Genomic DNA, 25,514 nt, shown 5'->3' with positions numbered 1-25,514 from the left:
TGTAACCATCAAATGGAATTAAAAAGGCTTAGTGATATGCAACCTGCCCAAAATATTGAATTTGATGGCTTCACGCTGCTTAGCAATTATAATGGTTCATGAGCCCATATCATGCAATGAAATACACTAAGTCCAATCATGACAACTCTGGGCATGTTGTATGGGCTTGCTACTACGAATATATACACAGACATCCTGCTGTGAGCATGTAAGATATGCTGCTGCTGCATTAATAGACATACATAAATTACATAGCAGATCTAGGCAGGTGGAGCTGGGGGAGGTGGAGGGGTTCAGAGGAACTCTGATAATGCGCTGCAGGACTAGATTACAGCGAACCATGAAACAGAGTATTTAAATGTTGAACAAGCAGTCTCATTGGCTGTAGGATCAGCAGAGACCAATGAGCTTGTGCCCTGCGGTAATGATGCAATTGCTAGCGGATTGCATGTACAGGACCTATCAGCCTGCGCTCCATTTATCAGTTTCTCTTTGTGTTACCTCCATTATGGCAGTGAAATTTTACCATGGTAACATGAACATGTATTTGTGAGTTTCAGAAGGAGCTGCTATAGAGGAATAGAGATGGCAAGTTGGTGACAGTGCCATTATAACAGCAGAGGGGACTGGTGAAAGACACTGGCAATTAGAGGCAATGGCCCATAGGGTGGAGTTCAGTTTGTATCAGCTCTTAGACAGAGGCAATAAAAACATCTGCAGACCACAGGAGCGCAAGTCTTCAGAAAACAGCATTAAATAGGCCATATGCTGATATTTAATTTGGAGTCTGGGCTAATTCAAATTCAATACTGATCGCAATTCACAACATTTGACAAGTGATGCCTGGAACACCTGCAAAATAATGCTAACCCTCGGGAAACACAAGATAGAGAGGAAAGAAATGCAAATACTGCTGAATTGAATGAAGGAGCAAACATTGATCAAATATATGCTGCATTGCTGAGGATAAGACTTCTTTTAAAGACTTTTAAACGGTACAATACAAACTTTTAAATGGTAGTGTAGTGTTCTGCATTGTTATGTTTGTATCCAGCTAAGCTATACAAATGAACAAGTTTTTATGCCAGTAAAACACATTAACACTAGAACTACCAAGGCAGTCATTTTGACTGTTTTAAAATTTTGCAATGTAATAACTTTGTTGAAATAAAACCCATGTAACTATAGGACCCTGACTTTTCCTAAATGTGTCTATATTTTATTCTATCATTGTTATTTTCTTAAAATTACAAGACACAAAAGAGTTTTGAGTATTTCTACCTTGAATGGCCATAACAGTCATACTGACCATATGCATTTGCATACGACCGTATGACCGTATGCATACAATTGTCATTGTAATTTTACAGCATGATATTTTTGTTCACTAAAACAAATATTGGTTACTATATCAGTTAGTTTTCTCGCAGTTTATTATATTTTCATATTCTTTTCCCGTGACAGTCAGAATACAATTTTGGCCAGTTTGGGGCATATGCGTTTCATATGTGCCCATAAACGTTTTACCTATGCATTGAAATGCATTTTGGCGATGTTTTTGTAAGTTATTGTATTATAATATCCAAGGATGAATACATTTGTTTTCATTTTACAAAGAAAATAATAGAAAATGTATCACTTTCGACTTTGTATCTGTAATTACAATAGCTGTTCTGTGGTTGTCGATAATACATTTTCACATAGGCCTACATTAGAATTAAAATGTAGCGTTCTGATGTTTATTATTACCTATCCTAACATTACAGATCCATTTATTCTTAGATTTGATATAGCTTATTGAAATTATATGCAAATAATGTATGAGCCGTCAGAATGACTGAGATGGCTATTATAGTAGTTATAGAACTCCGGTAGTTCTAGTGTTAAACTGAAACAGCCATGAACATGAAAAGTCTGCCAGAAAGCAGATTAAATCTGACTGGAGACATACTACAGCGATGCTACAGTTGCTGGTTTGTTAACTGTCTTGCTCAATTGCCTTGTCTAAATGAGGCTAACCCGTAGAGCTGTCAAAAAACGAAATCTAGCATTTCTTCTTATGTGAAAGTCCTGCTTGATCCACAAAGCAACTTCTGTTTGAGAACCCTTGAGTGAATCAAGTATTTGAGCAAAAACGAGGTCCTAGAAGTCAAGCACATTTCTAATTTTTCTTTAAAGAATCAAAGCCACTTTTTCCGAATTTAAGAGGTTGCTCATGAAACAAGACGGGACGATCGCAACTTACTGTTGTTTGTGTGTGAGCTCTTGCTCCTTATTAACCAGATCTTGTTTAAGGCTGGCCAGCATCTCCACTGATACGTCCACTTGCCGCGAAAGCTCTGTGGCCTTGTCCTCCAGGTCTTGTTTCTCCTGACAGAGCCTCTCACTCTCCAGCTTTGCCTTTTCCAGCTCCGAGCTTTTCCTCTCAAGCTCCGCCTGCAGACGGCCAACACGTGCCGAGATCTTTTGCTCCACCTCCTCCGACAACTTCTCGAGCCTCTCGTCCAGCTCGAGCCTCTCAAACGCTCGAGCTTTCAACCGAGCCAAGCCCTCCTCATAAGCCGCCTCCACCGCACTAGCCGCCACATTAGCGGCCACCGCCACAGCATTGTTCCCTGTGGAGGACAAGGTGTCGCCGGAGCTCATGGCTGTCTTCACCAGGATCTCGCCCAGGGGAAACTCCACATTGGGCAGGTAGCAAGCAGTAGACGTGGGGGCAAGACCAAGCTCTTCGCCAGAGCAGGGCAACTCGCGGTACGGAAAACGAGATTCAGCGGCGAGGGCTCCGTCGGCCACTAGGGGGAGCAGCGCAGCAGCGTCGCATACGCTGTTCGACTTCGACAGCACATACAGGGTCTCGTAGGTGTGGTTGTACTCCAGATGTGCGCGTAGAGAGGACAGACTTCGAAAGCGCTTGTGTTCCCCACAGCGAGGACAACGGTACGGCAGGTCCAAAGAGGCCATTCCACGCTCCCGTGGCTGCCACGATGGAGCAATCTGCTCACGCCACTAAGCGCTGCCAAGAGCAAGCAGGGACAGCGGCCGGGCACCACAGAGGACCACTCATCTCAGATCCGCTGGGATTGCTATAGGCTGAGCGAGGAACAGGGGGTCATTACACATGCTCCTTCTGAGTCACAAGTTCTTCAATTAGTTCTTTAGTAAGGTCTTGACTGCTTTTAGGCCTCTTTCTGGCACTTAATCGGTCTTCCTCAGGGTCAAAACCTTTTGTCCTAGTAAAAGAGGGAAAAGGAACAACACAAAAAAATTTACAAATATTAACTAGGTATGCATACAGTAAGTATTTTGCCATATAAAGCAATAAATTATCATTATATTTGTAAGCAGATATGCAGGCAGATATCAGTCTACATTTTGTCAATTTAAATTTACTTAGCGCTTTTCAAAACACATGTTTTTAAATCAGCTTTACAGAAATGCATTATGTTAATGATGTTAAAGGTTCTTCATGAAGTGTTACTGGTGTTACACTGTGTTCGTCCGAACACAGATTACATTACTTGCCCACCGCCATACGATGTTTTGCTTTTTTATACAAATAAAAACCATTTAGTTCAGTTGGACAATTGACACTACAATTATAAACTGAAAGCATCAGCTCTGCTCCATACAGCATGAAATGCAGAGTCGCAGCAGGAGTCAGATTTGACTTGATCACGTGAAGAAAGTAAGGAGAGATGAGGTGACTGACAAGACAATGACGGAAGATTAGGTGCGCAACAGAGCCTGAGCGTCATTAACAAATATCTTACTGTGTAAAATGTGCAGTGCAGCTCACAGAGTAGGCCTACATGTGATCGTGAATGCAAAAGCGAAAGTCAAAAGTGACCTCGCATTCAAAAGCTATTTCAATACCCACATATTGATAGCAGTTACCTGATTTTCGCAAATTATAGTCCTATACGCAGAGTATGTGTGATCGTGAGTATCTGTAGAGTAAAGGTAATACAGGTGTTGTCGAAAGTTTATGTACTCGTATGAAAATTTCTTCACCGTGACATCCCTAATGGAGCCATCAATACCAATAAAGAACCTTCATTTTTAAGAGTGTATTTATAGCAATTACAAGTCATTAATTCATTATGGAGGTCTGAAAGGCACGAAATCTGTAAGTCTTTGTTTAATTTATTACAATTTCGTGTAGTGTCAATCCTAAATATGTTTGCATGCAGATAAACTGGATATATTCTTATTGAGCAATACATTACAAATACAAATGTAGGCCTACTATGAACTAAATATGAACTTGTAGGCCTAATGATTGTCTGTGTTCCATGGACAAAACAAATCATACAAGCTCGGAGTTAACATCTTATTTAAATTTTTTTGTGCTTATCAATATGTCGCCCAACTAGAACTATTCTATCATTTGGCTGTGATTTATCTGTTTAAATATACTGGTCTGATAAGTAAAATAGACCAGTATATTTAAACAAATAAATTACAGCCAAATGATAGGATAGTTCTAGTGCAATACATATGACATTAAAAGGACACATTTATGGACTGATATCAATATGACTACCAATAACGTGTATCCCAATTTCAACATGATTTTGCAAGTACTGGAATCTTTGGTCACAAAAATGTCTTTCTGATTTTGATATTAAGCAAGCTCAGTGGGAACAGTGCAGACATGGTTGCAACCTGACGAAAATAAAAAGCTGATTTACTGCAAAGATAGAACCATGGGTTAAATATAAATCTGTTCCTGAACTGGAGATCATTCCTTTTGTCAATTCTAACATCCTTAATTTCCACTACTCTGCATGCAAGAAGTAGCTAAATGAACAGTGGTTTACAGTGGTAAAATAACCACAGGACAAATTAAAGAATGAGTTGAGTAGTACATGATTTTAAGTTTTCTAATCTCTCTGAGTGGTTTCAGCCTCTAAGGAACTGAGAATTGACTAACATAGAGCTGATTTAGCTGAATCTGCCTTTATATGCACTAATGGAAATGAACATACTCTGTACAGGCCTCAATCAAGAATGTATATATTTCAAACTATACGGTCATAACTCAATGTATTGTTTGGCAATGGATCAAGGAACAGTCTCTTAACAACACTTAAACGGACAAGGAGGCACCTATTGTGTGAAATTAGTTGTAGTAGTTCACGTGCCATGATAGTTCATCTAACTATTCCCAAAGAGACACTTCATCAACATAAGACAAGTCTAAATGTGTAATGAATCCCCATTAGTGTTCCCCAGTCTTCTATAGCTGTTCCCTTTTCATTCTCATGATATTGTGAACAAAGCAGATAAGAATAGGAATGAAATGGAAATTATGAGTATTTATTCTACACACATGATCCTGAAATGAATTTCAGCCAAGGCTCCAGTGAATGAGAGAGTCTTGTATTCATTCATAGGGATTATACGAGCACAATTCCACAAAATTAATCCAAGATACTGAATCAATGCCATGGCATGTCATGAGCAGTGCATTTAACAAGTAATATAATGGAGTACAACGGAAACTGCTAAATTGTCCAGAAATCTTGGCCCCGGAAGTTTATTTCTCATTTGTGTTCTTAATACAAATTCTTCATTAATTTTAAGCCTAGAACCAAACCAATCAACTGAGAGATGGATAACAAAATATATTTGATTCAAAGTTTTAAAAAAATAAGTATTTGAGAATAGAACAAATACACAAACGATTGTGCACTTATAAAGGAATGAATGAAGAGTCATTCATAACCAAAGGAAACACAGGAATGGATGAGTAGATGGACTGTATAGAGATCAGTTTTAAATAAAAAAATCCTTTTATTATGAATTTACATCAGACAACACCCTACTGACAAATGATTTTAAACCACTAACCTGGTTTCCATTGGACAGGATGGTCTGTTATGATGGTTTTAGACTTGCCATCTAGTCTGTTTGGGAAACATCCTAAACCTGCTTAAACCGGGTAAGACCAGTAAACCACCTTAGCCTGCTTTACAACTATTTTAGTGACAAGTGCATACTCCAGGAATTTAGTCTGAGGTAATAAATGGAGTGTGATTTCATAAGGAGTGACATTGAGCTGGGTTGACTGGACTATATCTCATTGTAGAAAACGTGAGAGGAGGAAAACAAATCTGACAACATGCTTAAACAATCATGTCAAAAGTAAACCTCGACCACATCTGCTGTCCTTGGCTCATCACGTTCCGTTACCTTAGTGGTGTTTCTATCCCACGGGGTACAAAACCTGGGCGCTTGCCCTGAGGGTGCTTGCTGATTTAAGGGCATCATCATTATAGCATCTATTGTGACACACATTTTAAAGTGCAGAAATACACGAGAATCCTCAATCTGGGCAATCAGATTCATTATGTGGATGTCTTCATATGTCATTCTGTCAGGAGTGCACATCATTATAGATACTTGGTATCATTCTTGGTCTGTCCCTATTGTGCCACAAATGATCTCTGTATAGGTTTGTCTCTCTCTATAACCTCCTTCTTCCTTTAGCTGAGGAGACAAAGAAAACCTTTTCATTGCTAAGGGGGCTTGAAGACTCTCTCGTCTCAGATCTGTAATGGGATAACAAAAGACTTTTGATTAAGGTCTTCTTAGCATGCATTAGCAGCAAAAACATAACTAAAACCATTAAAGGGCTCTTTTAACAGCAGCCATTTAAGACTGAGATATAGCCCGGTGCTATGAAAGAGCGGCTATATCACGGTCAACATTCTTGCAATCAGCTCTGACCTTGATGACAGAGAGCCGTTTGAATCTTGCAGACAAACTGCTGCTTTCAAGATGGAGGTCCATTGTTGCCACGGATACAAGCTCTGAATGTGAAGCACAGTAATAAATGGATACAAACAAGCCAGCCGGTAATGATGAAACCTCAGAGAGAGGTAACAAGGAAAGAAGGATGGGGTGGATAAGTCAAAGAATGCAGGACGAATGCTGGAATGGACTGAGAAGAGAGTAAATGACAGCGGATTAGTTTTTGTGGAGATGGGCGGATGCAGAGAACTCCAAGAGATTATGTTCCAATCATTGAACTAATGAGAATATTGTGAATTAATAAATACAGATTATGACATGTCATATATATTTGCTATAGGGATATATTGTTACCATATTGGTTTTTGGCTGATATTAGGAATTTTTCTTTTTTAATTTATTATTTTACATTTAATTCTTTATTTTCATATTTAGATTGCCTTTACCGTCATCTAATGCTAGTTTAGGGTATGTTCAAAAAGAAAAGGGTACATTTAGTCCTGGTTTAATTAGTGTTCACATTGTCATTCTTAACACTGAACATAAAGATAAAAAAATTAATTAAAAAAATGCTTTTATGATGTATATTTTATGACGGAACTTACTGAACTTCCGAAACAATGCTGTGTGCTCGGCCAAATGCGCTCGTTGCAGTTTGTTCATGTTCCTGCTTAATGTTACACTTTGGCTGTCCGAAATCGCCCCCCTTTACCCTTATATAGGACACTCTTTGAGGGGACAGCCATTTGTAGTGGAGTGCACTCTTTCAATCCCACAATGCACCGCAATAGCGAGTGTACATGCTAATACCCATAATGCACTGTGACGGTCGTGCCGAATGAATTCCCCTGTCTCGCCAGAAGATGACGCCCGCAGCTGAATCATCCATCCATCCATTTTCCAAACCGCTTGTTCAATGTGGCTACAGCGTAAAATCATACAGGTATAAATACATTTTTAATTGGTTATTCATTTTTTTTATTGTGTTTTATAGATAATTTCCATGACAGAGTTCAAGATAAATCTTTTCATTACTACTGGAACTGCCAGTTTGCAATGTTTCAAATGATTATTAACCAGCAAGCACAACCCATGCAAAAGCTGCAGCCCTTCTGGCACACTCAGTGTCCGAATTCACTCACTCGTTTTAATTCACTCATTCAAGTGAACTGTATTAGTGGAGTAATTTAGGGAATAATGAATGAGGGGTGATTTTGGACACAGCCTTTGTCTTTCAACAAATGGAAAGCCACGCCCATTCCAAATCTAAATCTCATTGGATCTCTTTCTCATGTTTAATGAACAAAGCACATGGACTGGAAGTGATCGAAGGAAAACCATAAAAAGTATGGCATCTATCATGGACATCGCGAAATTACGTACAAATAACGAGGCCTTATTTTTAGTGTTCTGATTGGCTGCAATAACTTTCAAAACTTAATTTGTGAATGGAAAAAAATGCTTGTTGCATCGTGACTGGTTGGGACACAGTTTTAGCATTTAACCAAAAAGGTTTATTCATATGCAAATCACGTGTCCACGTCATTGGCCATTAGTATATCAGGTTATGGTGAGCAATGTTCTCTGTATTTTTATGCCACATCAGTGCATTACATAATTTTCAGGATGACATCTTTGAATTCTATTCATGGATTAGAAAGAGGCTTTGTACAAGATGAATGCTGTCATTTCATCCGTTGAGCCAACACAATGACATTTATTTATTTATTTATTTATTTATTTATTTATTTGCTTTTTATATCTAGGAACATAAACTGAACAGTCATATTATTGTAAGCCTACATATTCGGCCGAAAAAAATGTTTTATATGATCCTTGTTACCTAAATGTATAATGCATAATCTCAACACGATGCATTTCACTTTAATTTATGAAGTGAGGTCTTAGGCCAGTGACTGACCTCTCTTAATTGCTACACCGATGGATAATCACATTCTTGTCTCTGGAACTGCTGGTTTCCCCTCAGTGAGTAAAACCAGGAAACCATGATCACACAATGCCCCTGTGACTTAAAAGTAGTAGCCAAAATAGCTCAGCCCTTACAGTCACAAATCTAGTTCCAGGAAAAGAGCGACAACAAGCAAATAACTCTGACTGTATTGGAAATAAAGAGACAAAAGAAAAGCACCAAGCTACTGCAACACAATTCCACTAGCATATTAACATTCAATAAACATTCTGTAATGCCTACGTTTTATTTTTTCTTATCATTTAAGAGTTAAAGGTACACTATGTAACTTTTTTTGAGTCAATACATCATTAATCCTTCTTCCAAAACTTGTTTTTGTCTTACCCTGATTCACTATGGTAAGCCTATTATAAGGGTTTAAAGTGTCTACCTGTCGGGTGGTTTTTATGGGAAATTGCCCGTCACTTACCCGTGCGTGTCTCATCATAGTCGTAAATAGATAAATTGTTTCAGCTACTTTGACGTGTATATGGTGTGAGAGTTGTATAGGTTAGGTGTCACAACAAGCGAGAAAGGTTGTCATGGAGCACAATAAATCTTGAACCTCCAGAGAATCATCTGTTTAAAAAAAAAACGCTGAACAGAGGAGAGTCTGCTGACAAAAAGGAGAACGGGACAGAGCTCGTAATAAAACAAGAATCAACATAGGCTACGCTTTTCAGAGATAGCGAGAACTAAGGGATTTAAATTGTTGTTTTTATTACTCGACAGGTGAGTAATGTATTTTATTGAACAGATAAATTGCCATATGTATCTCTATAACAGAGTTCATTGTAAAGCATTATCTGTTGTGAAGGGTCATTTCTAGTGGTCGACCGATATTGTTTTTTTGATGGCCGATGCCGATATCTTAGAGAGCAGGATGGCCGATGGCCGATATAAAGCCGATATTTTTATATATATTTATTTTAAATCAATATTTAATAAATTATAAATAAATTATAAAACAAATCTTTAAAATAAACATGCTTTTATATTTTAGATGGCAACTTCTTGAATCTGAACTCCTATTACAGTATCTTTCACAAAGTAATTGTTTAGATATGAATATGTGAATAAAAAGAAGGTAAACACTGTAACAGGGCACTCAGTAATCTGGTAATTTCGTGCTGGTAATCATATTTTTTCAAATAAAGACAAGGTAACGCTAATTTTACATACAGCACGGTGAAAACGATATGAATATGACACAGTTGGCAACTCGATATATCACAGATATGAATGTGACAGTTGGCAAATGGTTATATATCTGCATATTTTAAAATGAAGGATTTAAAGTTTTTCGATCACGTCTCCTGTGAAGCTGATCTTCTTTTCGCATTCACTCACTTCGCACAGACCGACCGTCACTTGCAGACAGTAATGCACACTTCACAAGATATCACAGCTGGATTCGATTAAATCTGCAAGGTTTGTGAAATTAAATGTTTATTAGATATTCAGAGATTTGTTTAAATGACGTAGATGCGCATTTGCTGAATGTTGACGGCAAATGAGAAAGTATTTTAGCCTGATTGTTTGCCTTTTCTGTTACAAATAATTTAAAAGCAAACGCTTTACTTTACTTACTTCGCATACCATTTACTTTCTTTGTTTATCAGTTCTGTCAAACAAAGTATTAGATATGACTGACAGAGATCGTAAATTAATGAAGACGGAGAATTTGAGTGAGCGCTGTTTGATCTGAGGAGCTGCCGTGTGTTCTCAGCGCCGCCCGTCAAAATAAAAGTCTGGAGCGCCGTCAAAATAAAAGTCCCGCTTCCAACACATCGGCCAATCAGAAAAACATATCGGCCAATGCCGATATTTAAAAAATGCCAAATATCGGCCGATATATCGGCCTTGGCGATATATCGGTCGACCACTAGTCATTTCACTATGGGTTCTTGTAGCGCTGTGGTGGGATTTACTTTCAAGGAAGTACCGTGTCTCTTAATGGGTATAGAAACAGTAACGTCTTCTGCTAATCAGCCCCTGGTATAAAAACATCTTGTTTCGTCAAAACCACAGTAGCAAGTCAGGAGTTGGAATTGCGAGTATTGAAAACGATCAGGATAGCGTATATTAGCATCTAGTTAGCATAGCATTTATATAGTTATTTAGCTTATTTACTTAGTATATTTTAGCTTAGTTAAATAGCTAAATAGTTATATTTACCCCCGCTCAGTCCCGCCCTCTGTTTGTCCCCTCTATCTCCGCTGGGCTCTGCCCACTTTTCCAGCCTTTTTCAAATATTGCCAGTGGGTGGAGTCAGGCTCTGAGCAGGGGTTTAGTTACCCTTTAAAGGGTTAGGTCACCCAAAAATGAAAATTCTGTCAGTAATTACTCACCCTCATGTTGTTCCAACCCCGTAAGACCTTCGTTCATCTTCGGAACACAAATTAAGATATTTTTGATTAAATCTGAGAGCTGGCTCACTCCTCCATAGGCTTCTAAGGCATTATAACTTGCTGGCCCAGAAAATGTATTAAAGACATCGTTAATATAGTCCAAGTGACTACAGTGGCTCAATCTTACGTTTATAAAGCGACGAGAATACTTTTTGTTCGCAAAAAACAACAAAAATAACGACTTTATTCCACTATTCCTTCTCTCTGGGCCTCGAGTTATGGGGTTGAAACAACATGAGGGTGAGTAATTACTGACAGAATTTTCATTTTTGGGTGAACTAACCCTTTAAGGAATTGTTTTTTGCAAAGAAAAAAAAAAACAGAATTACTGCCCCCCCTCCAAACTTCTAGTTTAAATAAGGAATAAAAAAAGAAAACTACTCGTCAAGCATTTTCATGGGGTTTATAAGGGAAATTTAAAGCTCAGTATGCAAATTTAGGGCAAAAAATTGTATACCTGAAAACTCAATTTAAATAATACATAATTCATAATGAATATTCATGATCTTACAGTACACAATTAATTGAATCTAAATCAAACAACTTGTAATAATTGCAATAATTTTTCTGATAGTGCCAATCTGTCTTATTTTTCAAATCAATTCAATCAATTCTCCATTAATAAAATCAAGTACCCAGAAATGCATTACAGAAGGGTGAGTCGATCTCAAGTCATCCAAACTCGGATGTTAATGTGTCAAAAATGTGTTAAGTTGGATGTATAGCCAGCTCAATATCTCAGTTCAGGACGGTCCAAGTTTCTTAGAACAAAAATGACCTCCTGAGCTCATTTGACTTCCACTGAACCATTTGAAATGGACTAAATCAGAAGTAAAACAGCTGTCAATGCCATTTTAAGTATAGGCTTGAGGTCACTGTAGGAATATAACATGAAGGAGCATAGCCAGAAGAGCCAGATGGCATAGTAGCAGAGTCAAGGACGAGCTAATGCTCGGATGAAGCATGCAAACAAAATTCTAGTAGCTGCCTCAACAAAACTGAAGACAGTGAAGGCTGCTCAGGATGGCCAATTCCAAAAGTTGAAGCCCTACAGGCGAAAGATTCGTCTGGCTCCTATCGATCCATGGAATTTCACTGAGCCAATTATCCCTCATTACCCACAGTTCATCACATGCCACTAGTCTGGGAAGACATCCCAACAAAGCACTAAAGGCCCTCTCACACTTGTGTTTCTGTATCACTAGCTGATGCAGACCAATCGATTTCCCAATGTTATTTTCCATACAGGTTAGCAAACATTCACATCCACTGAGTGCATTGTTTGCTGTGGTTCAGTTGTAAGGATGCACACTAAAATAACACATTATTATTTGTGTTAACAGATGCAATTAACAAACATAACTGCTGCATTATCTCGCCTCTGTGTGTTTTCCATTTAGATGTTTGAGTTTAATCACCATCAGTATAGCCTGTGGTCAATCCTCTGTGCACTTTAAACACATTTACACTGCTCTCTGAAGCACATTGAAAAGAATAGTGTGGGGTTCACTCATAAATTGCTTGTAAATTTCACAAATAACTTTGAAAAAACATCAAATATTGAAGTAGACTGAATGGAATTGTATTTTCTTGTAAAATATACTCCAATAATCTTCAAAAACTTCAGAAAGAACATTTTTACAGTGTAGATTTGGTCGATTTTAACTGTTATGCAAATTTGTGACACACAAAACTGGAATTACACTGTGCTGCTCTGCTTTAAAAACAATAATTATCCCATAATGTTTTCACCAACCAAATTGATTTAATTGAGTGCGTCAGGCTTCCTAATCATCTAGCTAAAGGGGCAGAAATAAAATACTTTTATGACACGGTTTTCTAATATTAATTTACATTGATCTGAATATGTGGTGTGCATTAAATGCAGTGTAACCAGAGTCTGAAAAGTTTTGTGATCTGATCACTGATTGAAATGCGTGTGACCCACATGGCATTTAGTGTAAGAGTTAATGCATCCTCACCAGAAATGGTTTTAAACTTTTTATAGGGCCGGCCTACTGATAAATGTGTAATTTAAAAGCACTCAAAGTCACTTTAGATAAGTCTGTCAAATCAGCAAATGTAATGTATAACCAAAGATTTAATAGTAAGTGATATTAAAATGTGTCTTTTTTTTTTTTTTTATGTTGCCGGACTAAACACATTTTTTACACACGAGGACAACAATATCTGACCAAATAGCTCCCAGAAACCCAGTCAAATACTTCCTACAACCAAAAATGACAGAATTCAATATCCTTACAAGGTCTTATAATGCAAATATTTTTTTGATTTGTTTTGTTAATTTTAAAAAGCAACTTGTCACACATTTCCCCAGACAGAACACATGAAATCTGAGAAAATGTGACTCCATACAGGAGGTAAACAAACCAGTATTGGGTATGCTTGAGATCAATAGCAGATCACAGGGGACCACCAATGTCTGAAGGAGCAAACAATACTATGTATCATTGTCATTTTTCATTAATTCTTATTAATATCATGCAGTGCTAAAAGAGAGGCAGCATTGACAAGTATGGACTAATAAGGGAAATTTCATCTACATTGGCTCTCAGTCTCACTCGATGTTTTTTTTTTTCAGTCATTAAATAAGTACATTTAAACTGCAGTTTGTAACTAACAATCAGACAGATAATCATTTAGACCAAGATTTTATATTTGGATTTAAGATTCTATTTGGTTATCGGTTCTTTATAACCAATAACGACCATTTCTTAAGATTTCTCTTACGCCATTCTTTTAACGAGCATTTACAGGTTGAGTGTCTTTTTATTTTTGTTTACATAATTATTAATCAACTTTTATCAACCATGCGTTTCCAAGTGACAATATAAAACAAACACAGAAATAAATGTGCATGAAGTGTTGCAAATTATGTTTTAATGTAGTCTAGCAAATACTTAGTAATTAATCAAATATAATCTTTAGTCATCATAACTTTAGTATGCCTTTGATTTGAATTGAAAATGGAAGGCATCAATAAAACTTAAAAACTTAACTTTTTGATATTTTTTTCAGCTTACTCATGGCTATTTTTTTAACCATAAAACGAAACATTGCAACAGCAGCCTATCAGTGTATTTAGGGGAAATGTATTTTATCAAAACATAAGTAAAGGTAATCGTAGAAAGCAATCATCATGATTCATAATTACAAATGGATTGGAAGTAAAACTGCAAAAAGTGTTGTTAATTACTATAAATTATTTCCACACTATCTGGAATCCTCCAGAAAAGGGAAAGGGAAAATGATGGTAATGTATACGTAGGCAGCTGAAAATGCTGCCTAGTTAGGTAGCTCACTAGGTTTTGAAACACAACCTATCATTTCACAGGGGATCTCTCCCTAAATAATCAGGATTGCGCTCCGTGTCATTGACAGCTGATTCGGTCGTGGGCAAAATGTCATGTAAGATAAGGGTGGAGGCACTAAATAATCAGAAATGGAGCTCATGTTCTCATTCTCTTGGGCACATAGATTTGAGAAATGATACCGCATGCGGCTCTACCTCTTTTCATATAACCGTGGAGATGCCACATTTTATGAGACAAATAATAATAATGCCTAACGCAATTAATGCACACCGACCGATCATGGGCATATATTTGGAGGTATGTCACCTCGCTGCAAATTCGTGCCCGACGGTGCAACCACGGTTCAACAGATTTTCACCATTTTTCTCCAATAACGTAGGCGAGTCGCGGTCCAAATCCGTCTCCTCGCGCCCCTTACATGACCGCCGCTTGCTAATATCAACAATACCGATGCCTAGAACACGCCGTTCCCATTGTCACCATCCAAAACATGTTACATGTGTCAGAAAGTGTGCCTCTCACCTCGCAGATCTGTGCCCATTTTCCGCCCGTGCCCAGCAGCCGCCGCTCCAGCAGGATGACGTCACGAGCGCCACTCTCTGCAGCAGAACAGAAGACGAGCGCGAACACGCGTCGCGTAGTGCAGGGAAATCATCAAAAGGGGCGTGTGTGACGCGTCGTTCACCGCAAAGAGCAGAACGCATGCCCTACTTGTCCTGCCTAGAGTCGGGTTTTAGTTGACTGTGATTCAGCTTCTTTTTTTTTCTTTTTTTTTTTTGCTGTGTATTGAAGATAAAAAGCCTTCATTGTGGATTGTTTTATCAGGCTGATGATGAAGGTGCACCACACAGTGTTGCTACATTTTATGTTTTGTACATTCAGTCGTCATATATCCTGGATGAGAGGTTTTTAACTTTTTGATAGCAAAGACTGCCAAATGACAAACAATATATAGGTAGCCTAGTTATATAGCCTAGGCCTACACTACCCAGCAAAAAAAAATAAAAAATAATGTATAAAATTATTTAACTATGCAAATGCTTAAGAGTCTATGATTCGATCATTATTGCAGTGATTACTGTGTTTCTAGATGGTTATATGTTTGGCAACAGTTTTATAACCCTAATTTGAGTGTGTAGCTTTTCATTTCTTAAACAACCATGTAGGAAAACACATCATGGCCATATTTCAGGCTGACAATGTCAAGATTCATCAGGCTCAAATTGTGAAAGAATGGTTGGGGACGGAGCATGAAGAATCATTGTCAGTTTCACACATGAACTGCCACCTCTGAGTTCAGACCTTAAATTCATTGAAAGTCTTTGGGTTGTGCTGGAGGAGACTTTGCAAAGTGCTTGACTCTTGCATTGTCAATACAAGATCTTGACCAAATATTGATGCACCTCTTGATGGAAATACATGTTGTGATGTTATTTCCATCAAGAGGTGTGTACATTTTTGGTCAAGATCTTGACATTGTTTTTCTGGAATCTGGCCATGATGTGTTTTCCTACATGGTTGTTTAAGAAATGAAAAGCTACACACTCCATCAATTAGAGTTGGAAGAATTGTTGCCAAACATATGTCAAGTCACCTTTATTTATATAGCGCTTTTTACAATACAGATTGTTTCAAAGCAGCTTTACAGTGATAACAGAAAAATAATGCAACAAAGTTTGTTTCTAAGAAAATAGCATCATAGTCCAGCTTAAGTAAGTTCAGTGATTGTTCATTTTTGTTGTAAAAAAGTTATTAATTTATTAATAACATTGATGACATTAATTAGTTGATAACATGCTGGAAAGTAGAAACATAATAATCACTCTAATAATGATCCAATCATAGACTCTTAAGCATGTGTCTATTTATTTTTTTATTTATTTTGGCTGTGCAATGTAGTTTTGTGCGTAAAGACCTATTTATACTGTGTAAGGAAAATATTAAACGTGATATTATAAAGACAAAAAAATAAATATTGGCTTTTATATTGTCATTAAAGCCAAAGCAGATTATCAAAAATATTATCAGGACAGTGTTATCTTATTTAAATATTATTTTATTTAATTTGTATTAAGTTGTCAGTGTATCTTTTTTTTTACACACAACAGTAATGTTAGGCCTGTATGTAGGCTATAAACATCATTATAAGCATGTTCAATTCAGTTGAAATTTATTGGATAGAGATTTTGTGTTTGTTTTTTACAAATAATAGCATTACAATCCACAGTGTGCCTATAGAAACTTTTTTAGCACAATACAGCATGGCGCTAGCAAATGCAAGGATTCGTTTCCCGAGAAAAATAGGGAACATACATGCTGATTAAAATAAAAAGTGATGCTAACCTCAAATGCACAGTAGAAGGTCGCTATGGACAAACCGTTCGCCAAATGTAACCATATGTGTAGTAGACAAGAAGACATTGTGGTAAATTTCAAGCTTTCTTTCTCGCCCAAGACATAAGGAAAAGGATAAAGGAAAGATTATCCTGAAATGAAAAGGAGAGGAGAGATCTAATGTAAAGCAATACTTAGTTAAAGGGTTCCTATAATGCCCTTTTCACAAGATGTAAAATAAGTTGCTGATGTCCCCAGAGTGTGTATGTGAAGTATAAGCTGAAACAAATTATAGCATGTTAAAATTGTCACTTTTTGAGGGTGAGCAAAAACGTACTGGTTTTGTGTGTGTCCCTTTAAATACAAATGAGCTGCTGCTCCCGGCACATAGGGCGGAGCTTTAAGAGCTTGTGTCCTTTTACCATACACAGACATGCACTGCCTCTCAATGTCCATACTATCCATCCTAAACAGTATGTGAGATTAGAATAAGTGTGTCCCAAAGCATGGGCCATTCTACAGAATTGGTTCAAAGTCAGAGTTGGAAACGTCTTGAATTTTTTTGTCTTTTTCCACAAATTTTGTATGTATGCAAATTCTACAATATCCAAGGTACACATTTCTAGTAATTGTGCACTTAATTATCATATTGTATTTTCAGAAAGTTTTTGAATATTTTTCCTCTCCCCAAATTTGTCATTATACCGAAACACAATAATAAATAATTTGATAAGGCGGCTTATACTTAACTATTAATATTTTGTTTACATCTACCTTGTAAATATATTTTTTGCTATTTAAAAAAAAAGTTTTCATAGACAAATCAATAACAATTACAATTTTAACAATATTTCAAGTGTCATTTATAAGATTTCTTTGTAAAAGGCATTAAGTTAATCACACTGATTTCAAAGTTAAGGATTCATTAGTTTGAATATACATTGATCCAAACACTATAATAACATCTTAGTTGATAATTCAGTAAACTTTATTTTCGACAAAACATCCATGTTTCGGTCATGACGGCACATTTTCGGTGGTGACAGTAATGTATTGGTAGCGACCACATCACATTACAGAATTTTAACTCACATACTAAAACACTGCTAAAACATACTAAGATACTAATGATTTCCATCACTGTACTAAAGTTTTGTTTATTTCCCCTAAGTAAATGATTATGTATTCCCTTTTGTCACAATGATGACATGTTTCGGTCATGACTGTTTCTGTAGTGACAATTTTACATACTTTTGAGCCTAGCTCAAAGATGCTAATCAGCACATGGTTAACTAGCACAGTTCTGAACAGTTGTACACACACAAAAACTAAATTCTATCGAATAACACTCAAAAAAACATGATGTCACAACCGAAACTTCACCACATGTTTCAGTAGTGACAATTTTAAGATACATTTGAGCCTATAGTTCAAAGATGAAAACCCGCACATGGTAACCTTACCTAGCACAGTTCTGAACAGTTGTGCACACATAAAAACTAAATTTTATGGAATAACACCCAAAAAAGTTTGCTTAATTGCAGAAAAAAGGTGTTGTAAAGAGATTGTAAAACGAATATATAATTGAGGGGGTTTGGCCAAATTTTCTGAAGAGACACGATCACTTTATACACTGAACAGATTGAATTTAAGCTTTTATTCACATATTAACATTCATCAATGCACACATCAGTCATCGTAAACAGAAGCTTAAGCATGTTCGTTTGATGTGTGAGAACCAATGAGGTTCATTCTCGTGTTACACAGCACGTTTGAGCTTCCACAAGAACCAATGAGATTTGTTCTCACATGTCAAGCAGGTTCGGTTGAGCTTCTGTTTATGTTAGCTGATCAATGTAAAGAATGTGATTAAAAGCCTATATTCAGTCTGTTCAGAGTATAAAGTGATTGTGTCTCTTCAGAAAATTTGGACTAATCCGCTCAATTCATATGGATTAGTTTTATGATCCCTTTATGAACTTTTTGAAGCGTCAAAGTGGTAGTTGCGTAGACTGGCAATGGAGGGACAGACATCTCTCAGATTTCATTAAATTATCTCCATTTGTGCTCTGAAAATGAACGAAAGTCTTGATGGTTTGAAAAGACATGAGGGTGAGTAAATTATGATATTTTAGCATTTTTGTAAATTATGGATTTTCATTTTTGGGTGAACTAACCCTTTAACAACTGTTTATTTTTTTTTGTCCAGCTGAATATAAAATCATGTTTCAAACATGTCTAATCTTTGGTGTTCTGATCTTTTGCCTGATGTCTCCCTAACAGAGTCCAGGGGTTTGTTGTGTGACAATGATAAACAGCTGATCCAATATGTAACAAGCTCAGACTGAGACTGAGAAGCAACCTTAACACTCTGAACCCTGAAACAAGAGCAGAGACATGGAGGACATCACTACAGTAAGACATTGGCGCCATCTTGTGGTTGCATTATAAACACGCACAAGGCACCCACTATCTATCTATCTATCTATCTATCTATCTATCTATCTATCTATCTATCTATCTATCTATCTATCTATCTATCTATCTATCTATCTATCTATCTATCTATCTATCTATCTATCTATCTATCTATCTATCTGTCTGTCTGTCTGTCTGTCTGTCTGTCTGTCTGCACTGGTAGGCTACTTCAACCAAAGCCACTACAGTTTGGGCCCATGAGCACTGTATGTAGACATGACCTACAGTAACATTTCATCAAACCTTCATCAGTTCCTTTAACCTCATCCATTCCTTGCAGATAACAATGTTCTATCTTGTTATCTGCAAGGGAATATTACATGGTTGTGTGCGTTCCGGTGTCCTTGAATAGCCTTTTTAATGAGACCAGTAATTCCTAAACACCTGCTGCAGATGAAACACTGTCATCTTCAGCACTGCTCAATTAAAGGAAGTGTTCTCCCCCTAACCTTCCACACACACACACACACACACACACACACACACTCACTCACTCGCGGGCGCGCGCGTTCTCTCTACAGTCTTTTTAATTCAGACATTTCAAAAAGTGACAACCACACTATGGGCTAATTACTAGCCTGTCATCTACCTTTGTATTTTGATGGATTCCATTCATGATGTGCTGTGCTTTTCCTATAGCTTTTTAGCAAGAAATGCTTACTGAGGATATTATTAGCTACTGTTTGCTTAGCAACGATAGCATGTGTCTGAAATGTGTCGTTTTTTTCGCTGTAATTTAAACACTGAGACATTAGAGACCTGCAGGATTGGAGCAAAGCAAGAAATTAGAATGAAATGTAGCCTAAACTGAACATGACTGTGTATAAAATGATATGTTCTGCATGATAATAAAATGTGCATTGCTTTAAAAGCCAATTGGAAATCAGTGCACGTGAGCAAACAATATGCATTTCTCACATCCTGTATTACAAGGGTACTATCAACAGGGGACAGCAAAAGATAGAGCTTCTCAAAGGGGGGCAAACAACTGCATGTTCCACAACCACAAAACAGCTGTTGCATGTTAAGTTAATGAGATAATGGCAAAAAGAAATATGAATCCACACAGTACAACTACTTCGATATTGTGAGCTATAGTTTATATAAACAACATAATTGTAGTATTAATTGTCATTACCATTATATTTATTGCAGGAAATCAAATTTTTTAATATCCAGTAAATAAAATTAAATATAAATGCAAAGTGTAAATATATTGTCTATTTTATTCTTAAAATATTACTGAAAAGAACAGGAATTTTTAGAAAGATGATAACCGCAATATTCACATCAATATTTGTCATAGACTCAGACTGACACACATAAAATAAAATAAAACATTAAAAATAAAATATATATATAGGCTATATATATTAGTGCTGTAAAATCAATTAATCAAGATTGTAACAAGATTGTGCAATTAAACAAAAGTTGTGTGTGTGTGTGTGTGTGTGTGTGTGTGTGTGTGTGTGTGTGTGTGTGTGTGTGTGTGTGTGTGTGTGTGTGTGTGTGTGTGTGTGTGTGTGTGTGTGTGTGTGCTAAATTTTATGTTAGATTAATGGATTTGACACTAATCATTCTTCGACTGTTAGATTCTCATACACACACACACATATAATCATATTATTATGCTCTCATTCTACTATATGTATGTGTGTATGTGTATGTATATATATATATATATATATATATATATATATATATATATATATATATATTCTGAATTCACTTAAGAAGCTGCATTGAAAACACAGCAAACACTTAAAGTTTGTTTTCTCTGTGAAAAAATTGTGATCCAAACAATGAAAAGGCAAGTGTGCTAATAATACAACTCAAGTGGCCATTGAGCATAATGAGAGGATAAAATGAACAAGCAAGACTTAAGAGAAGGGCATGATTTTAACCGGCATACAATATGCATATCAACCTAGATTAGGCTCTAAATACACAAAACCAGATTTCGAAGATTGTTGGTTTACTGAAGACTTTGCAATTTCACAGGCAGGATTTCACAGGCAAGCTTGTGCACAAAAAAGTCTAATCATATTTATCTGTTAATGACACTGTGCAGATAAATGTGTGAAAATCACGTTCAGCAATGACAATAGTACAGACCTCTGCATTCTTAGCTTGAGCCACAGAAGTTGCCATAGTAACAGAGTATATCTTATCAAGTATGGCTCTTGTGTGTGTGTGTGTGTGTGTGTGTGTGTGTGTGTGTGTGTGTGTGTGTGTGTGTGTGTGTGTGTGTGTGTGTGTGTGTGTGTGTGTGTGTGTGTGTGTGTGTGTGTGTGTGTGTGTGTGTTTGTGTGTGTGTGTGTGTGTGTGTGTGTGTGTGTGTGTGTGTGTGTGTGTGTGTGTGTGTGTGTGTGTGTGTGTGTGTGTGTGTGTTTCTGGAACTTATTTGGGCTTTCAGTGTAGGTATGACAGCAGGCTGTTGAGTTGTTACACTGATTTGCATGTTAATAGATTTAACAGCTATGGTGTGTTTGTTTAACCTCTAGCAAGGGTTCGCATCCATTGAAGTTATATAGCCTGAATTAGGATCAATATGGGCTTTTATGTAAATGATAAAAGATAGCCTACTTGCAAACTAAAAATAGTTGCTTCAGATAGGAGCGAATCAATGACAATAGGGTGGATATGGTTGCAAGTGGTATAAACTGTACATTGAGAGAGTACTTTACCAATTTTTTACACCTCATACACATCCGGTTTCTTAATGATTAAAATAAAGTGCCCGTTTGCATCCTGAGGGAACTGACAATCCCAGGAAGGTGATGATTGACAGGTGAAACTGTTCCAATCCATGCCTTTGACGCTCATGCAATACGCTGTGAGCTGTAAGGCAACGTTCACGAATTTCCCCTTCTTACCCCTTAATTCAACAATCTCTGCATAAAACAAGATGGGTGGCCCTTGCATGTCCATAAAGACTAAATTGTTTGAACCTGTTACACTTTATAGCCCCCGCTCAGCTCAGGGAATCGCCTGGCGCACATCCCATTGTCAAATATAATGAGGGTGTTTGATGCGAGAGTACATAATGAGGTGTGCTGCTCTGAACACATAAAAGTACATCTGGCCTATGCTGGAACGCTGCAGGAGCCCTGGTGGCCTGAACAGAAGATTTGGGTCCATTTTAATGGAGATCTGATTTGTAAACTAACGGATGTAGTTATTTATGTTGTATTGCATTTAGAGGAAAAGCAACAGCAGGTTAAAAAATACATTTGTATCTTTTCATATGGTGGGGTGGATTGCATATCTCAGTATTAATTTAACACTTTCAGATACATGAATGGAATGTTAAAGGAATAGTTGGATTCTCAAAAGAAGATATTAAAGAAGAAAAGCTTTCGAGTGTAAAATGAATGTTACTGGGGTCCAAAACAACATTGAAGAATTGACTTTTTTTATGTGCAAAAAGCACATGAGGGCATTCTTCAAAATATCTTTAATCTTTTGTTTTACAGAAAAAAGAAAGTCATACAGGTTTGACAAAACTAGCCCTTTAATGTCACAAGCAGTGTGCAAACATTCACTGTGAAATGTTTTTGTAATTTTTACCGATCATTCTACAGTAGTTAAGTAACTGTAAGTTAGCTTACATGGTTTAACATCACATTATATACACGTTTACTGTAAAATGGTTATGGTTTTTGGAAAACAACAAATTATCATATAATTTACAGTGAAACTGTAAACAAACTGTAAGTAAAATACAATTAACAGAAGTCCCTGCTTGTCACATTACATACTGTATGATTTTTTTTGTATAAATAATTTTGCTGCTTCTTATTTTTGCCATCAGTAATGTACATTATGGATTTTTGTGTTATGTTATGATGTTATATTATATAAAAATTACTTAAGTTTTTTAATTAATTCATATCTACATTATAAAAAATTGCCTTAAATTTGTAAGTACAATCAACTTGGATGTTTAAGTCATTTCAACTTAAATCACATTAAACTGACTTTAAAAAAATAGTTGAATTTTTGTTGAAAATTGCATAACTTATTTTGATGAGTTAAAGCAATGTAAACACATATGTTGTCATAACTTATTGATCATATAATTTTTTTACAGTGTACAGGCACCAATATGCCATCCTGTAATACTGGAAACATTGTCACCATATTTTTTTATGGTAAATTTCAGGCAACCATAGCTGTAAGTTTAAAGGGATATTTTTACAGTTTTTCTAGCATTATATCTATCAAAGCTCGGACAATATAGTATGATATAGGAGTATGTATAAATCCATCACAGGCTGAAATGCAGATATCTATCACTGTAGAAATAAAGATGGACGACAGACATCATGCCTATGGAGATCTTTGACGCAGTCAATTGTTAGACCAAGCCAACAGGATGCCCTCAAGTTTTACTACAGGCATCCTAATACAGTGTATTTGGTTAATATTTAACCTGTACATCCTGCCACCAGCCTGTTAGTTACAAAGAAGCAAACAGAGTAGATTAAGACTCTTAAGACTGTTTCCCTCACTCAAGTGATCGCCAATGACAGTAGGCTGACACTTCATGAATGCATTGAGCCATCAATCTAATCCGCTGTCAGCGCTCACTTAGAGAAGGACGAGAGAAACAGGATTGAGATCTGTCTCCCACTGACTTCTAAAAGATCTGAATAGCCAGCTAACTCTCAGAGGATGTAAACGGTCTCTAAACAAGCGGTGAACATCAAGAGATCAAAGGTGCTCCTGCTGGTTGATGTATGGCACCCTTGGAATATTTCAAGAATAGAAATAATGTCCAAAACTCTTTGATTTGTCAGCAAAACGAACTAGATTAAAATCAAAGTCGTGAAAAAATACCTTGAGTGTCCTTACTGTGAGAAAATATCACATTTACCTAGGTGAAGATTGTGTTGTGTCCAGGGAGTGACATTGTCTAAGCTGGGTATATATATATCCTAATGTAATTTTATACAGAGAATGAAAAAGCTAAATCTCTATCGGAAACACTTCCTCTCAGTAGTAAATGCTGATAATTACTGTAGAGAAAAGACCACATGTGTCTTCCCAGTGGTTCACAGGCATCTCACCTTATATGGCCTCGTGAGGATAAGAAAACTAGGTTTTTAAAATAAAAAAAAGCAGAGCAACTATTGTTTCCTGCTCTGCTATAAAAAGGTAATGTCCTATTTAATTTGCACATACACCAAACATCCAACCCATCTCATCTCAGTAATCAACATGCTTTTGATGAAGTCAAATAATTACACAATTTCTAATGGCCTGGTAATTAAGGGTATAATTGAAGGGTTTTTCTAAGTGCTCAAGCACTGTAGGATACCAGTGGAGGTCAGTTTCGTCTTCCTCCATGGTCTTGCCTAATGATCAAGTAAAGTCCTTAAAGAGCTACTGTATTTTCACAGCAAGGTCCCCAAAAAAGACAGACCACCTCCCACATTTCATGGTCCCCCTTCACTCACAGCGACAATCCATTTTCAGTAAAAAGCCACAGTGGGAGGGAGTGTACCACAATGTGAAGGAGAGGGGGTGGGGAGATGACAAGGCTTTTACAGTTTCTGCTCAAACAGAAGAAAAAAAAAATCTTAGTTTGTTTCACAATGCCTTGCATATATTCCCCAAAGACCAATAACAAACAACACAGCTTGAAAACAAGCCGAAAATGAAACAGATTAAACAAATAATTTAATATTCTAGGTCATCAGTGTGCACCAGAGACGGTTAATGAGGTTATAATGCTTAAACATCTCCCATATAATGTGTAACACAGATAATATTACTTTTGAAAGATTTTACAGATTTTTTTTTATTGCTTTCACACTAAACGTGATACTTGAGGCCAACTCCATGCACTCATAATGATCTGCTTATCTGCATTATCTGCTTTACATTCAGTTTGCAAAACACTAAACACACTTCTCTGCATTAGACACATCATTCAAAACTAACAGCTCTTGTGTTTCATTTGGAAAACGCTGCCATTTAAATGCCACACTCATTTACAGATTACCTTCACAAAGACGGATCTGCCGTATTCCAGCCTCATCACCCCCCAGATCATCATCAATCCTTCACCAAATTTCATAGTGGGTGCGAGGGTTCTCTCCAGGTCTGGACCAGGTGTACTGGACTCATCAGAGAAGATCAGAATCAGGCAGATCCATCTTTGTGAAGGATGCATGACTCAAGGTTATCCTAGAAGAAAACTTGCTTTTTTTTCCACAGGAC

At 36.9% G+C, this 25,514-nt stretch overlaps 1 protein-coding gene across 1 annotated transcript in view; it reads right to left on the bottom strand.

The window, feature by feature from the left end:
• Window positions 1-15,153, bottom strand: part of fbxo41 (F-box protein 41) — a 64,468-nt gene extending 49,315 nt beyond the window's left edge. Inside the window, exons 1-2 of the mRNA XM_082164845.1 lie at window positions 14,997-15,153; window positions 2,246-3,233 (exon numbers count right to left, since the gene is read on the bottom strand). Of these exons, the coding sequence (XP_082020971.1) occupies window positions 2,246-2,964 (719 nt within the window). The 5' untranslated portion in view covers window positions 2,965-3,233; window positions 14,997-15,153. The remainder of the gene's footprint in view (window positions 1-2,245; window positions 3,234-14,996) is intronic.
• Between the last annotated feature and the right edge of the window lie 10,361 nt (window positions 15,154-25,514).

The sequence above is a fragment of the Leuciscus leuciscus genome, assembly GCF_965113295.1.
Source record: "Leuciscus leuciscus genome assembly, chromosome: 3".
Taxonomy (NCBI): Eukaryota; Metazoa; Chordata; class Actinopteri; order Cypriniformes; family Leuciscidae; genus Leuciscus; species Leuciscus leuciscus.
This window is presented reverse-complemented; position numbering and strand designations above follow the sequence as displayed.